A 12,357-nucleotide genomic window follows, 5' to 3' on the forward strand; every position below is an offset into this window, starting at 1 on the left:
CCGCTATCTACTCCTGCCATTAGCCGGGGAAGTAGCCGATCGATCTCGGCGTCGGGGCAAATTCCGGGCTGCGTTTTGCCGACCACGTGAGCGGAGATTCCGCCACGTGCTTATATTTTGGGACTAGTTTATACCCGGCTAGTGGCGATCTCGCTTGGGTTTCCTTATGGGTATGTTTGAATCTCATCTTTTGGCTGGATGAAGGACGTGTGTCAAAACAGGGAATGCGACTTTGGAGGAATATATTGCTCTAAAGGAACCATTTCTAGTTCCATCTTCCATCATTAACTTCGTGATTTATCATTCATCAACCTCATATTTACATTCTCCACCATGAGAAGGCATTGATTGACACTTTACAATTTGGCCTTCTCATAAGGAGTCAACTCCCGTCTCGCAGGTCCTGCGCGGCTCCCATCACCCAGGAAAGTATCGTCCTGGTTCTGGTATTCCATCCGGAATCGCCACTTCTGAGCGAGGTTCTCTGGCAGGTCCCGTTTGATCGCCCGCGACATGTATTCACCCAGGACGGGTAGGAACTTAAATCCACTGCGCATTGAACGTTAGCATTCAATCACACAAGCACGAATCGATACAAAAGCATAGACTCACTGTCCACTGCCTGCACCTCCAATAAACAAGTTCTTGAAATCCGGGTGGTAGTCCATGATGAAATCACCGGTCGGGGTATCCGTATACCAGCAGAGAGCCAGCTTCTCAAAGGGCCGGTCAGCTAGTTCAGGCAGAATCTCGCGCAGTCCTTCCCGGAGTCTGTGCTCGCCATCCGCTGGGACAAAGTTGATACGTTCACGAGGTGGGATCAGCGGGGGAGTCGAGATGTTACCCTTGGCGAGGGTGAGCTCTCCCTCCTTGGGGGTCCTGGTGTACCCCCACCCGTGAACAGCCATCTTCAGTAGGCTAGTATCTTCATGAGGAGGGAAGTTAAACCAGCCACTCGAGAAGTTGATATAAATCGGAAGCTCTTCGTACTTCTTCACCTCCTCTGGCGTGAGACGCATGAATCCCAGGACCTGAGCAGTAGCAATGGTAGAGTTGTACATGGGAACCAGGCTAGACCCCCATGCACCAGCTGCAAGAATGAAGTGATCTCCCGACACGGGGCTTCCAATAAGGGTTCGTACGGCCTTGATATTCTTGTCGGAATCGGTGTCGAACCCAACAACCGTACCCCGCCGGCCGCAGATGAATGAAACGCCAGCTTCGAAGCAATCATCACGAAGCTGGCTGATAGCCTTGTTGGCGTCTGCCCATCCTGCTTGGTTGTTTTGGTACCCAGAAAACGGGGGTGTGGCTAATTTTCCGCTGAGGACTGGGTGTAACCGCTTCGCGTGGTCCACGTCGGTTACGTGGGTCCATGGAAGGTTATACCTGTTGAGAGCTGCTTTGGTCCTCTCCATCCATGAGTCTTTGACGGGACCCATGCTTCCTGTCAGAATGAAAGGTCTGGGGTAGAAGATGCCCCGGTACTTCGGCTCCTGCCATTTTAAATAGGCTGCGTGAGAAATACGCAAGTAATCATCGTCGGCATAATCAAATCGAATTATACGAGAGATGTCAGAGCTGGATCCATCTGAAACCTGGGCGGATTAGTTGAGGCAACATTCATTGCGCAGAACGGAACTTACTGGGGGCATATGTCGGTCAAGGACCGTGATGTTCTTGTAGCCCTCGGTGGCGAGCTGGTAAGCTGTGGTGAGGCCAAATACGCCTGCACCGATAATCACAACATGGCTGTCTTTATCCATAACTACTGATATACTTCGGGGGGGTAATGGGATGGCTTGAAAGTGAATGTTTTTAGTGGAGCAATGGTTGTTCGATCAAAGCTTTCATGACTCCCTTAATAACTATGAGCGGAGGCCCAAAATCTCCTCCGATCCGCTCACGTGGTCGGGTGTCGGACTTGTCTGGATCGGCATCTGGATCAGAACAATGAGTATTGTCTACTTCGTAGTGTGGCGGTCTATCTCTGTGCTGGATTATGGACGTGGCGTTGAACCACCTCCACACTGCAATCGTGGTGCAGCCATCTTGGTCTACTGACCAAAAAACTTAATGAATGATTCCATGGCTTCCGTTGCCGGGAATGAACGCTTATTGAGATTGCCACTAATGTCAGTTGCTTCGTTAGCCGCTTGATGTAAAGTTGATTATTCGAATGTTCATTGATCACTATATAAATAGCAAGGGAAATGCGATGGTTGTTTACTTCAATTCATTACTTGCATCTTGTGGTACGAAGCGAATGCGGGCGCGGGTGCGGCAAAACGAAGAAAGAAAAAATAAAAAAGGCAAAAAGAAGATGTCCCTCGACCCGGAATCGAACCAGGGATTTTCCGGTTACAATTAACCATTACAGCCGGACGCCATAACCAACTAGACCATCAAGGGTTATCTGTTAGTACTGGCCTTTGCTCTTATTGATATACCACTAAACTCAGCTAGAATTCTCATCCCACTTTGTCAGCGATCACGACCATTTCAGCTCAGAGTAACTGGTATATATCCTGCCCAAATTTAGTCTATTGTCGTTTAATTATTGCTTCTGAGTCTTCTTAGCCTCTCTATCCCCTCAATACGTCATTTTTAAGCTTATTTTCCTGCTTGTGGCTCGCTCTCCGTTCCCCAATAGATCACGCCCCAGTCGTATCTGGTGAATATATATTGTCTCAGCTCACTTTTCCATGCCAGTGAGACAGCGATCGTGAAAACATGCGGTCTAGACGACAATCCCGTCAATCCCAGGCACCAAAAGAGCTAGTAATCGCAAAACATACCGAGAGGCGTTTTTTGTATCAGATAAGGGTCCCCGAGGCATCTTGGGTGACACCCACTTACCAACTGCCTTAGGCATCAGCACGAACATGTGCGGGGATCGGTAAATGACCTTGAAATGTTGGGTTGGGATGACCCTGATCAACACGTAAGCCATTCAGCTCCACCCAAGGAAAACCGAGCACCTAGAAAGATCGCACCTAGCGATTCTACTAATTATCTGCAGCCCCGTGGGTGGGAAATCGCTTCATAGGTCCATTCCAGAAATGGCATCATGTGACCGCTGTCATGGATACTCTTCTTCCTTTCCACTAACCTGGCGACTCATCCATCCTGCGCTTCATAATCTTGGCATAACTATTGAATGGATATATACTCCAGCTTTTGCGACATGGGTATTCCCAAGCCAACGACCATAATGCGATCGTCTTCCTAGCGCTTCACCCACTCGCAATCGGGGAATTAAACGAGGGGCGACAACCTCACCAGGATGTATCCAGGGTGCAATCCATTTGGACAGATACTGGGATATACTTTTGCCTTGTTCATAAACAAGTGCTAATATACTTTGGAACAGCACGCGTACCACGTTTACGTGCAGACCCTATGCTGCGTGAGAACCAAAAGAAAAGACACCTAACAACCAACCATCCCAGGACCCAGTGTTGTGCATACAAGACGAGCAATTTGAATGTGCGGTGAAGCTTTGTACCCCTCACCCAGATATTTTCAAGTCCTGTGGCCCGAACCCCTCAAATCGCTGAACCTGCTGAACCACAGGTATCCCAGGTTCAAGGCTATAGCGTGGGCCACTTTCTAGCTACTAGGACTGGGAACTTACTACCATCTTACTGCTAAATCCAATAACATAGAGTGGAATCCGGTGGGCCACAGTACAGAAACCCTTTGTCTTTGAAGGATTCGTCTAGCGTCACCAGGTGGCCTGCCGTATCCCAAGCTTTCAATGTACGTGCAAAGCGCGATTGACTCTAAAAGTCTTTTAGACCTAGAGGAGTTGATTAATGGGCTGAACCTTGAGGAGGAGTAGGGCCACAGTGAACTTGATCTAGAAGGATCTACCGATACCACATGGCTAGAGAATCGCGTTCAGGCTTTTCGGGATGATAGGGTAGATAAAATGCTCATTTTCGTAGACCGTACTCCTTTGTCTCGGAGAGACATCTGAAGTTCAAAATAAACAGCGGCGTTTAGGATGGAAATATTCACCGGAAACCCACGCGACTAGGTATCGGAAATATGGGCCCAAGGATCCACGAAGTGTCCTTAGATCCGGGGTGTAGTTAACTACATTACGCCCACCGCCAGAGTGCATAGTCTATCAGGAACTATATTAAGCAGCTAGCAGATTAGAACATCATGGATGGCGAAAGAATGCTTTCCAGCGAGCAAGGGTTGCTGGTGATACAATCTCAAGGAAATAAGTGACGATATACCGATCTAAACGATAACCAGCCGCTCGGATATTCTGATTCATAGGTCTGCACAAGGCGCTGAATATCCTCCAAACCAGCAACTCTCTGGCGAGCAATGAAAGCAGCCATTTTACCTCGCATGAGAAAGACCGGCGCTATAATACAGATCGTCTGCACTCCGGCCCCGGTATTGATGGATATCTGCCTTCTGTTCGCTGAAAGCTCTCTTGGGCTGCTCTGGTACCCTGAACCCAAATTTGGGAGATTATGGACATGTGTTGGGTAGTCACAATCTTAACAACTTCGACAATGTCAACCTCGACATGTAGTGCGTTGACACAACCCGTAATCTGGGCCAGTGTGAACAAAGACATTCACATCATTACTGATCAATCTGGTATTCGGAATTATCGAACTAATGGCTGTTCTGGCACCGCCGGACCCAGAAGAGACGGAAGCTCTGTATACGATTTGCTAATTCCCTTATCCAGTTGAACAGGAGACAAAGCTCCTCCTCTCCCAGACAACCGAACGACCGCTCTTCCACGACACGAATTGTCATAGGCCATTTCATACACGGTCAGAAGACCTCCCATACTTAAGTCTCTCCGATCGTACGGTTGCAGGCGACACCACTGAGCAGGGGTCTCTTAATTGCGAAGAGAATGAAGGCAAGCCGGGTCGACGTTGTTCCGACAGGTTCTCATATACTACGTTCTTGTCCCACGCTTCTTCCACCAATTGAAAGGACCGAAAGTACGACGCATTGTTACAGCTATAGAGCGCACCTTAAACTGGCTGAGTCCAGAATAGACCTAATAATCCTGATCGTTTAGACATCAAGCATACTTGATAAGAATGATAGGCATAATGAGGATACATATTGAATCACACTAGCTGAAGCGATGATATTGATATTAAAGGAGTGTCAATGATGTGCTTCATAATTTAGTAAGCCATTTGTAATGATTTTGTGGCTCCCCAATAATGGGTCTTAAGGGTTCATGGGTTGTGAATGGGCTCCACTAAAATAGTGCGTCACAGTCCAGGGTTAGCAGATAAGCCACGTCCAAAATCAACTGCTGGGTTAAGACATGTAGAAGTAAGGTACGTAATATGCAAGGCTGTGAGGTTACTACGGAGTATGCCGATTCAATGCGGGTACCAAGCGACTGATTCTGGACCGCTGTTGGCTGATCAAACCACGCTGTGTTGCCCCCAAACGGGCGCTTTGAAAAGAACAACAGCTCAGGTTCGGATATTCCGGGAATAAGCTTCCGCATGGATCATGAAATACGAGAGAGCCAAGCAGGAGTCTACCAATCGGTGTAGGTGGTGTGCGAGAGCTTGCATTGCAGTCCGATTGCGGATACATCCTGCCACATCACTCGGCAAACAATAATGGCCTGACCGTGCAGGATTCCAATGGTAATACGTTGATTTTCTGTCAATCGGATGTTTTGGGTTGTCAAAAGCCACACAGCAGAGATTTCACGCACAAGCTCTGGATCGAAGGATCGACCAGGGTATTAATCACGGGGAGGTGAAATTTTTCCTAGCGCAGAAAGCGATACTCAATACGTCCACCGACCAATGGAGCTGGGTAGCTAGGCCAATATAGGGAACAGTCTTAAAAAGAATGTGGCTCTTCGGCATAAATGGTCCGGGCTAGACAGCCGCAATTGGCCAACGGGTTATCATCACACCCGGCATTGGCCGGCTAATAATCAATACCATTGGCTGTGAGCCCCACAACAGAGATTATCTGATGCATTGGCCTGATTATCTGATGGCGCTTATCGCTTGGCCCCCATTTATTCGTTCACCATCGATTCCTGACTCTCACCCTCCAGTCTGCAAGCGTGGCTCCTGCGTGACACCACGAGCTTAGTTGCCACGCCATGGTGCTAGAGACTTTGGCCCCAAAGAGCAGTCTCCACATGAGCCATAGAAGAAGGAGAAAGAGAAAAGTTTGATGTTGGCGCTAATGCAGACCCAAAAGCCAAGTTGAATGGATGATTGACAGGGGAGACGATGGGTGTGGGAGGAAATGCTACCCACTATATAACCATCCGGCGATCGGCCCTTTTCCTTCCCCTTTTCTCTCACTCCTATCCCCATCGAAATTACTCATCTACTCACCTGCAGAGATAATATCTCATCCAGCTATCATGGGTGTCGTCGTTGACCGACTTAAGGGTCGCAAGACCAACCATGTCGTGGATGATCTTCAGCCAGTAGAGCAGCTTCCGAAGAATTCCCAGACGGATGGTCCATCTGCTAACCTGGGGCTCTCCGAGAAAGATGCCCAGCCTGAAGGGGTTTCCCAGGAGGCCCCGATCGGAGTGCAGAAGGCAGAAGCTGCTGCGCTAGTCTGGAGCAAAAAAGCCATTTACGGCACTTACGCCTGGTATGGAAATTACAAGGAAGCATATAGAAGAGTAGTACTAATGTTATCCTCAGGATCTGGGTCTGCTATTTTATGCTTGCGCTTCATGAATACATCAGTACCAACGTCCTCTACTATGCTTACTCGAACTTCTCCCACGCCTCGCAAGTCACTACGGCCTATATCTTAGCCACCATCATTGGTGGAGTGCTGAAGCTGCCCATTGGAAAGCTTCTTGGAATTTGGGGACGTGCTGAAGGCCTGATCGTCTTCGTCATCGTCTACGTTCTTGGATTGATCATCCTCGCGGCATGCAATGGCCCCAATGCCTTCGCTGCTGGCTATGTCTTCTACTGGATCGGTTACGATGCTATATACCTCATTCTGGAGATTTTCATCGCTGATACATCCGGTTTGCGCAACCGAGCTTTTGCGTTTGGCTTCTCCACCACGCCTTTCATCTGCTGTGCCTTTACCGGTTCCCTTGCCGCCAACTCCTTTATCAAAACTTCAGGCTGGCGCTGGGCCTATGGCGCCTTCGCCATAGTCCAGCCCTTCGTCTTCGCGCCCCTCATTTTCGTCTTCAAATATTATGAGCGGAAGGCCTACAAGACCGGTGTTCTAGTTCGCCAAGACAATGGTCGGACCTGGTTCCAGTCGTTGATCCACTACATTCACGAATTCGATGGTAATCTTTTCCCTCTTACTAGACAAGTTGCGAAACCTAAAAAAAGACTCTAACATCACCTTGACAGTTATCGGTGCCTTCATCCTCATGGCCGCCTTCGTACTCTTCCTCCTCCCCTTCAGCCTAGCTAGCTATGGCCGAACAGAATACCATAACGCCGCCTTCATCGCCGAAGTGGTCATCGGTTTCGTTCTCTTCTTTGTCTTTGCAGCCTGGGAGAGATGGTGTGCCCGGGTCCACTTCATTCCCTACGACCTTCTCCGGGACCGCACCGTCCTCGGCGCCTGCCTCCTTGCTGCAGTCGTCTACTTCAGCTTTTACTGCTGGGACAGCTACTTCTACTACTTCGTAATGGTCGTTTACAACCTGGACGTAACCAAAACCGGCTACATGACCTCCATTTACACCGTTGGATCGTGCGTCTGGTCCCCCGTCTTCGGCTTCTGGATCCGCATGGTCAAGGAGTTCAAGTACTCGTGTTTGTGCTTCGCGGCGCCGCTGATGTTCTTGGGTGCCGGGTTGATGATTCATTTCCGCGGTCAAGATGCAGATATTGGTTATGTCATCATGTGCCAGATCTTCATTGCTTTCTCTGGTGGTATGTTGGTCATTGGTCAGCAGATGGCGGTGATGTGTGCGTCGAACAGGGATGGAATCCCGATCTTGTTGTCGATGTTGGGTTTGTTCAATAGTATTGGGGGCGCTATTGGGTATGCGGTTTCGGCGGCGATTTATACGAACACGTTCACGGATGGGTTGAGGAGGGCGCTGCCCGCGGAGGATCAGGACTTGTTCGAGACGTTGTACTCTGGGGGTTATTTGTCGCAGATGAAGTATGAGCCTGGGTCGGCGGTCAGGGATGCGGTCAATTATGCGTGGGGATATATGGAGAAGTACGAGGCTATTGCAGCGACTTGTATTTTGGTGTTGATGTTTCCGGCGGTGGGTATGTGGAGGCATTATAATGTGGATAAGAAGCAGAATAAGGGGACGATGATCTAGGCTGGCCTGTTAGCTGATATGTCTAAAGTAATATTTAATCGTTAGATAGATAGATAGTTTGGTAACAGCTTCGACTGTGATGTGACTGATCATGGAGCATGTAGTCAATCTCGACCCGAAGAGGCAGACCTATAAACGAAATTTGCTTGATATACCGGAATCTTTCACAAGATATGCAGGGATGAGAAGTAGCACCATTGGCCATGGATGGACGGTTGGACACATTGAAGAGCCACAAGAAAAACTTGGGAATGTTACACCGCATCTAACGTGACAGCTTAATGGATATTCATCTACGATCGCAACACAAGCAAAGTTTTCTATCCTACTTATCCTTGAGGCCAAATCTCACTCCCTAGAACATATACTAACCTTGTAACATATTCCTATCGTCGACCTGGATTGAACCTAACCTGTGCCCGATACCGGAACTAATCCAGTATAATCACCTAGCCAAAAATGCGCCGCTTCGAGAGAATTACCCAGGTAGTTGAGCTTGTCGAAGAGTATCGCCGGGGTGGTTACCACCCTGTCCACATGCATGACATCTTTGACCGGAGATATGAAGTTGTTGGAAAACTAGCCTACGGCCAGTTCTCGACAGTCTGGCTTGCAAAGGATAAGACTAGTACCCATCAACACGTGTCCTTAAAGATTTTGAAAGCAGATGCTTCTGCAGATTCGAAGGAGCTTCTGATACTTCGTCATCTGGCGGCGTCCCAATTGGATCACCCCGGGAAATCACACGTCGTTGAACTACTTGATCACTTCTATCATACAGGTCCGAATGGAGTTCACCTATGTCTGGTTTTTCCGGTAATGATCTCGGACCTGCAAGAAATAATAGTCACATGGACGCCAAGACAGGCGGGATATGTAGAAACCATGTCACATCAGATTCTCTTGGGGCTCGATTTCCTCCATAGATCTGATATTGTCCATTGCGGTAAGTTAATACAAGCCAGAAACAACCTGATAATTACTAATGACCGCTTTCTGTCTGCCCGAGCAGACCTACAACCAGGAAACATGCTGGTCGCAGTCACTGACTCGATGAACGACACCAAAGCTTTTCTGGAGCCACCACAATTCAGCCCAGTCAGATGGCTTGAAGGAGTGACGAAAGATGACAGTGCCCCACAGTACTTGATGCCTTCACAGAGACGTTACAACCAATTGAAGAATGTCCAGCACTCCAGCCTTGTGGTCAAAATCGGGGATTTGGGTGGCGGTAAGAGACAAATCCATTCCTACACAGAATGTTGTGTCTAGTCGCTGATATACCCCTTTATAGCTCAATTCCGTAGACAGTGCAACGAGAGGCCTGTAACACCACTGTCACTACGCGCCCCTGAGATTATACACGGGAGCCCTTGGGACTGGGCCATCGATATCTGGGCATTGGGGTGCTTGGTAAGTGTCTTTTATCATCTTTCCTCCTTATAACAATAAGGTGCATCTGCTAACACTGACCAGATATTTGAAATAGCAACCAACGAGCCACTCTTTCCACTTTGTACCTTCGGTATACAACGAGAGGAAGTCAATAAGGAACATCTGGAACTTATTGATGAGAGAATGTGTGATCCTGCTGGTCAAGCTGGATTTGCTGCATATCTCGCTGAGCGGCTGCAGGATGATTTTGGGGCTGAGAATATACAGCGCCTGGCTAAGTTCCTTTTATTGATGCTGCGGGTAGATCGTGAAGAACGATGTTGCACCAAAGAGTTGCTGCAAGATGCATTTACTGTGAACGAGCACTGAAAGCTCTTGTTGAGGGCGGTAAATTTAGTTTAGTTTTACTTCAAAGGGTCATTCATTTCTAGGAATAGACCCAGTGACACTGTCCCTGAAAGTCTTATTAATGTCTCAAAGTTTGTTTTTCTTCTTTTTCTTTCTTTTTTCTTTCTTTTTTTTTTTCCGAGCCGTGAAGAGAGTATATTACACAAGAATTACTTTTTCTTACTAGTTAGTAACAGAAACCCAGGAAGGTTTTCTAATGCGAGAAGGAATGCGATCCTAGCGGAGCTGGAAGCTTATACCACATAGGACTGATAATATGACCATGGAAGCTTAGGAAAGTAATCATAAAATCCAGTAATCCCCGCACCATCGGTAGAAATCTAACAAGTAATAGAGTGGCTGCTGCAATAATGCGAATGCGTCGGTTCAATTAGTATATCAATGCCCAGATCTGCAGCGGTGCATGGGATACGTGTCGCGTTACTATGTCCTGGGTGCGCTCATATCGAGATAGCATGTACCGCCTCAGGCAATAACAATGGAGCTCCCCTTGGCTGGCTCTGAGCCGCATTCCAAAACTTCCACTCCATCTGACTCATAAGTCTGGCGATACCAAAGCCACTGGCGTCAATGAAAGGGTAGACCGCCTGGCACCACTCGAACTCAGCCTTATCCCCGCAGTCAATATAACATTTGGACGCCTGTGAAAGTCCCAGAAGTACGGATCGCACAGCCAACATCCGATTTTCAGGCTGCATGCAATATGCTACGGAGCGGCAAATTTCTCTGGCATAGAACACCATGCGGCTCGGGTCCGGGTCTCGCAACAGGTGAGTCTCGGTTTGATAGATTACGCGGCGGATTACCAGTGAAGCTACCCAGAACAGGTGGTAGATTTTGGCTGCTTCGAGGCTTTCGAAGTTGTATGGTGCGAGACCTGGATCCAGGGGGAGAATGCTGGGCTCCTGTCCCAGGCTTTGCCTGCTACAGGGGGTAGGTTTGCCGTCTAGCCTGTGAGCGGACATATGCAGCCAGTCTACCCGCAGACGGGCCTCAAGGTTGAAGCACCGCTGCAGTAGTGCGTGGCATGCGTGTTCGCGATCGTGATGCGATTGTCCTATGAGTTTACACAGATCTCTGCGTAGAGCTATGCCTTCGGCAATCACTTCGAATAGCTCATCGACAGGGCTGTCTTTTCGGCCGAGATTAAGACATTCAACGTCCACATGCATACTGCATGGGGTGTTAAGGGTGAACATTGCCTATAATAGTGTTAGTAAGTGCATCACCCAGGGGGACTTAAACTGACCGCCGCCCACTTGTGTCTCCATAGGATCGCGTCGATGAGAGTTTGATCACACCGGGTAAAGTCGTGCTGCTTTAACATCGCTGTAGCTCCCTGTATGTGGGCAAGACAGTTACGCAATACCGTCTCACTATTCTCCATAGTCTGTGGCTTGTCAGAAGAACTGAACCTCTTGGCCCGGATTGAACCTACCTCGTAAGCTTGGAAGACAATGGCAGAGTAGAGAGTAGTAGCTGTTGGCGGACGATTAACCTGCAAGATCTGTAGCATCGCATGAAGAGCACTATTGTAGATTTCCAGGCCATAATGTGCCAACCGACCATCCCTGGTCTTCTTACCCAAAAACACAGAGGCCAGGCCAATGACCGAGCGATCCAGCAGGTCTGATTTGCCGGCCAAGGTTGGGAAGCGCGCCATTAACGAGTACCAGCTATCGACCCTGCCAGTGGGGGACGGGCTGGAGGCGAAGAACGTGTGCATATAGGTCGCAAATAACTGGGTGCGAGCCTCGGGATTCATATTGAAGCAAGCAGGCAATGCCAGGAGCTGGAGCTCTCCAACCCGCCGGGCTTCGGGTAGCTTGATCTCCGCATCGCGCGCACCCTGGGGTTCAAAGCTGTGGTGGATGAAGTCCCGATCCTGGTAACCGGGGCAAGACGCACCTCCTCTTTTGACACAATTGGAGCATTCGGGTTTTTCTAGGTTACACTGCCAGGATTAGCCATCGATTAGCGTTACGATTGAAGGACTGACCTTGATCTTGCGCTTCTTACAGGCTGCACAGGCGCGTGATGTGAAGGGTATGCCACCCATATCTGGGGTACAATGTCTGGTGTACCTATGGTTGGGGAGGACGAACAGTTGGGTCGATGCAAGGAGATGATGAACGAGAATCTCCGATGCTCAGGTTGTTCATTGGTTGGTCACGTTTCACGTGCTACCCTCAGCCTCAATTCATGCGACATGTCACATGCGGTGATTATAGGCGAATATCGACTAG

At 48.8% G+C, this 12,357-nt stretch overlaps 5 protein-coding genes and 1 non-coding gene across 6 annotated transcripts; 3 read left to right on the forward strand and 3 right to left on the reverse strand.

The window, feature by feature from the left end:
- Positions 1-231: 231 nt before the first annotated feature.
- BO88DRAFT_439159 (fructosyl amine: oxygen oxidoreductase) lies at positions 232-1,821 on the reverse strand. Its single transcript, XM_025709704.1, has 3 exons — positions 1,647-1,821; positions 613-1,598; positions 232-549 (listed from the first exon to the last, which is right to left on the reverse strand). The coding sequence occupies exons 1-3, from the start codon at positions 1,764-1,766 to the stop codon at positions 357-359; spliced, it is 1,299 nt and encodes a 432-aa protein (XP_025557533.1). The 5' UTR covers positions 1,767-1,821; the 3' UTR covers positions 232-356.
- A 505-nt stretch (positions 1,822-2,326) lies between these two features.
- BO88DRAFT_t262 lies at positions 2,327-2,412 on the reverse strand. The gene has a single exon. It is a non-coding gene; the product is annotated as a tRNA-Tyr (tRNA).
- A 502-nt stretch (positions 2,413-2,914) lies between these two features.
- On the forward strand, positions 2,915-4,084 carry BO88DRAFT_430117 (uncharacterized protein; the record flags this gene model as incomplete). The annotated part of the gene is made up of 7 exons (XM_025709217.1): positions 2,915-2,944; positions 3,178-3,378; positions 3,453-3,504; positions 3,531-3,600; positions 3,715-3,791; positions 3,867-3,946; positions 4,043-4,084. 7 exons carry the CDS (start codon positions 2,915-2,917, stop codon positions 4,082-4,084), a joined length of 552 nt encoding a protein of 183 aa, XP_025557534.1.
- A 2,316-nt stretch (positions 4,085-6,400) lies between these two features.
- Positions 6,401-8,308, forward strand: BO88DRAFT_352556 (MFS general substrate transporter; the record flags this gene model as incomplete). Its single annotated transcript, XM_025703595.1, has 3 exons — positions 6,401-6,639; positions 6,693-7,306; positions 7,374-8,308. 3 exons carry the CDS (start codon positions 6,401-6,403, stop codon positions 8,306-8,308), a joined length of 1,788 nt encoding a protein of 595 aa, XP_025557535.1.
- Positions 8,309-8,767: 459 nt separating this feature from the next.
- Positions 8,768-10,072, forward strand: BO88DRAFT_352537 (serine protein kinase; the record flags this gene model as incomplete). Its single annotated transcript, XM_025703594.1, has 4 exons — positions 8,768-9,254; positions 9,318-9,539; positions 9,603-9,721; positions 9,785-10,072. 4 exons carry the CDS (start codon positions 8,768-8,770, stop codon positions 10,070-10,072), a joined length of 1,116 nt encoding a protein of 371 aa, XP_025557536.1.
- A 331-nt stretch (positions 10,073-10,403) lies between these two features.
- Positions 10,404-12,217, reverse strand: BO88DRAFT_375601 (Zn(II)2Cys6 transcription factor domain-containing protein). The gene is made up of 4 exons (XM_025704339.1): positions 12,111-12,217; positions 11,550-12,065; positions 11,361-11,501; positions 10,404-11,313 (listed from the first exon to the last, which is right to left on the reverse strand). The coding sequence occupies exons 1-4, from the start codon at positions 12,168-12,170 to the stop codon at positions 10,552-10,554; spliced, it is 1,479 nt and encodes a 492-aa protein (XP_025557537.1). The 5' UTR covers positions 12,171-12,217; the 3' UTR covers positions 10,404-10,551.
- Positions 12,218-12,357: the final 140 nt, after the last annotated feature.

The sequence above is a fragment of the Aspergillus vadensis genome (genome assembly GCF_003184925.1).
Source record: "Aspergillus vadensis CBS 113365 unplaced genomic scaffold BO88scaffold_36, whole genome shotgun sequence".
NCBI classification, from domain to species: Eukaryota; Fungi; Ascomycota; class Eurotiomycetes; order Eurotiales; family Aspergillaceae; genus Aspergillus; species Aspergillus vadensis.

Coding starts and splice junctions, on each gene's coding strand:
- BO88DRAFT_439159 (XM_025709704.1), bottom strand. CDS start 1,766: ATGGATAAAGACAGCCATGTTGTGATTATCGGTGCAGGCGTATTTGGC. Junction 1,599..1,646: donor TTGACCGACATATGCCCCCA/GTAAGTTCCGTT, acceptor TAATCCGCCCAG/GTTTCAGATGGATCCAGCTC. Junction 550..612: donor GGAGGTGCAGGCAGTGGACA/GTGAGTCTATGC, acceptor TTCAATGCGCAG/TGGATTTAAGTTCCTACCCG.
- BO88DRAFT_375601 (XM_025704339.1), bottom strand. CDS start 12,170: ATGGGTGGCATACCCTTCACATCACGCGCCTGTGCAGCCTGTAAGAAG. Junction 12,066..12,110: donor GTAAGAAGCGCAAGATCAAG/GTCAGTCCTTCA, acceptor TAATCCTGGCAG/TGTAACCTAGAAAAACCCGA. Junction 11,314..11,360: donor GGAGACACAAGTGGGCGGCG/GTCAGTTTAAGT, acceptor ACACTATTATAG/GCAATGTTCACCCTTAACAC.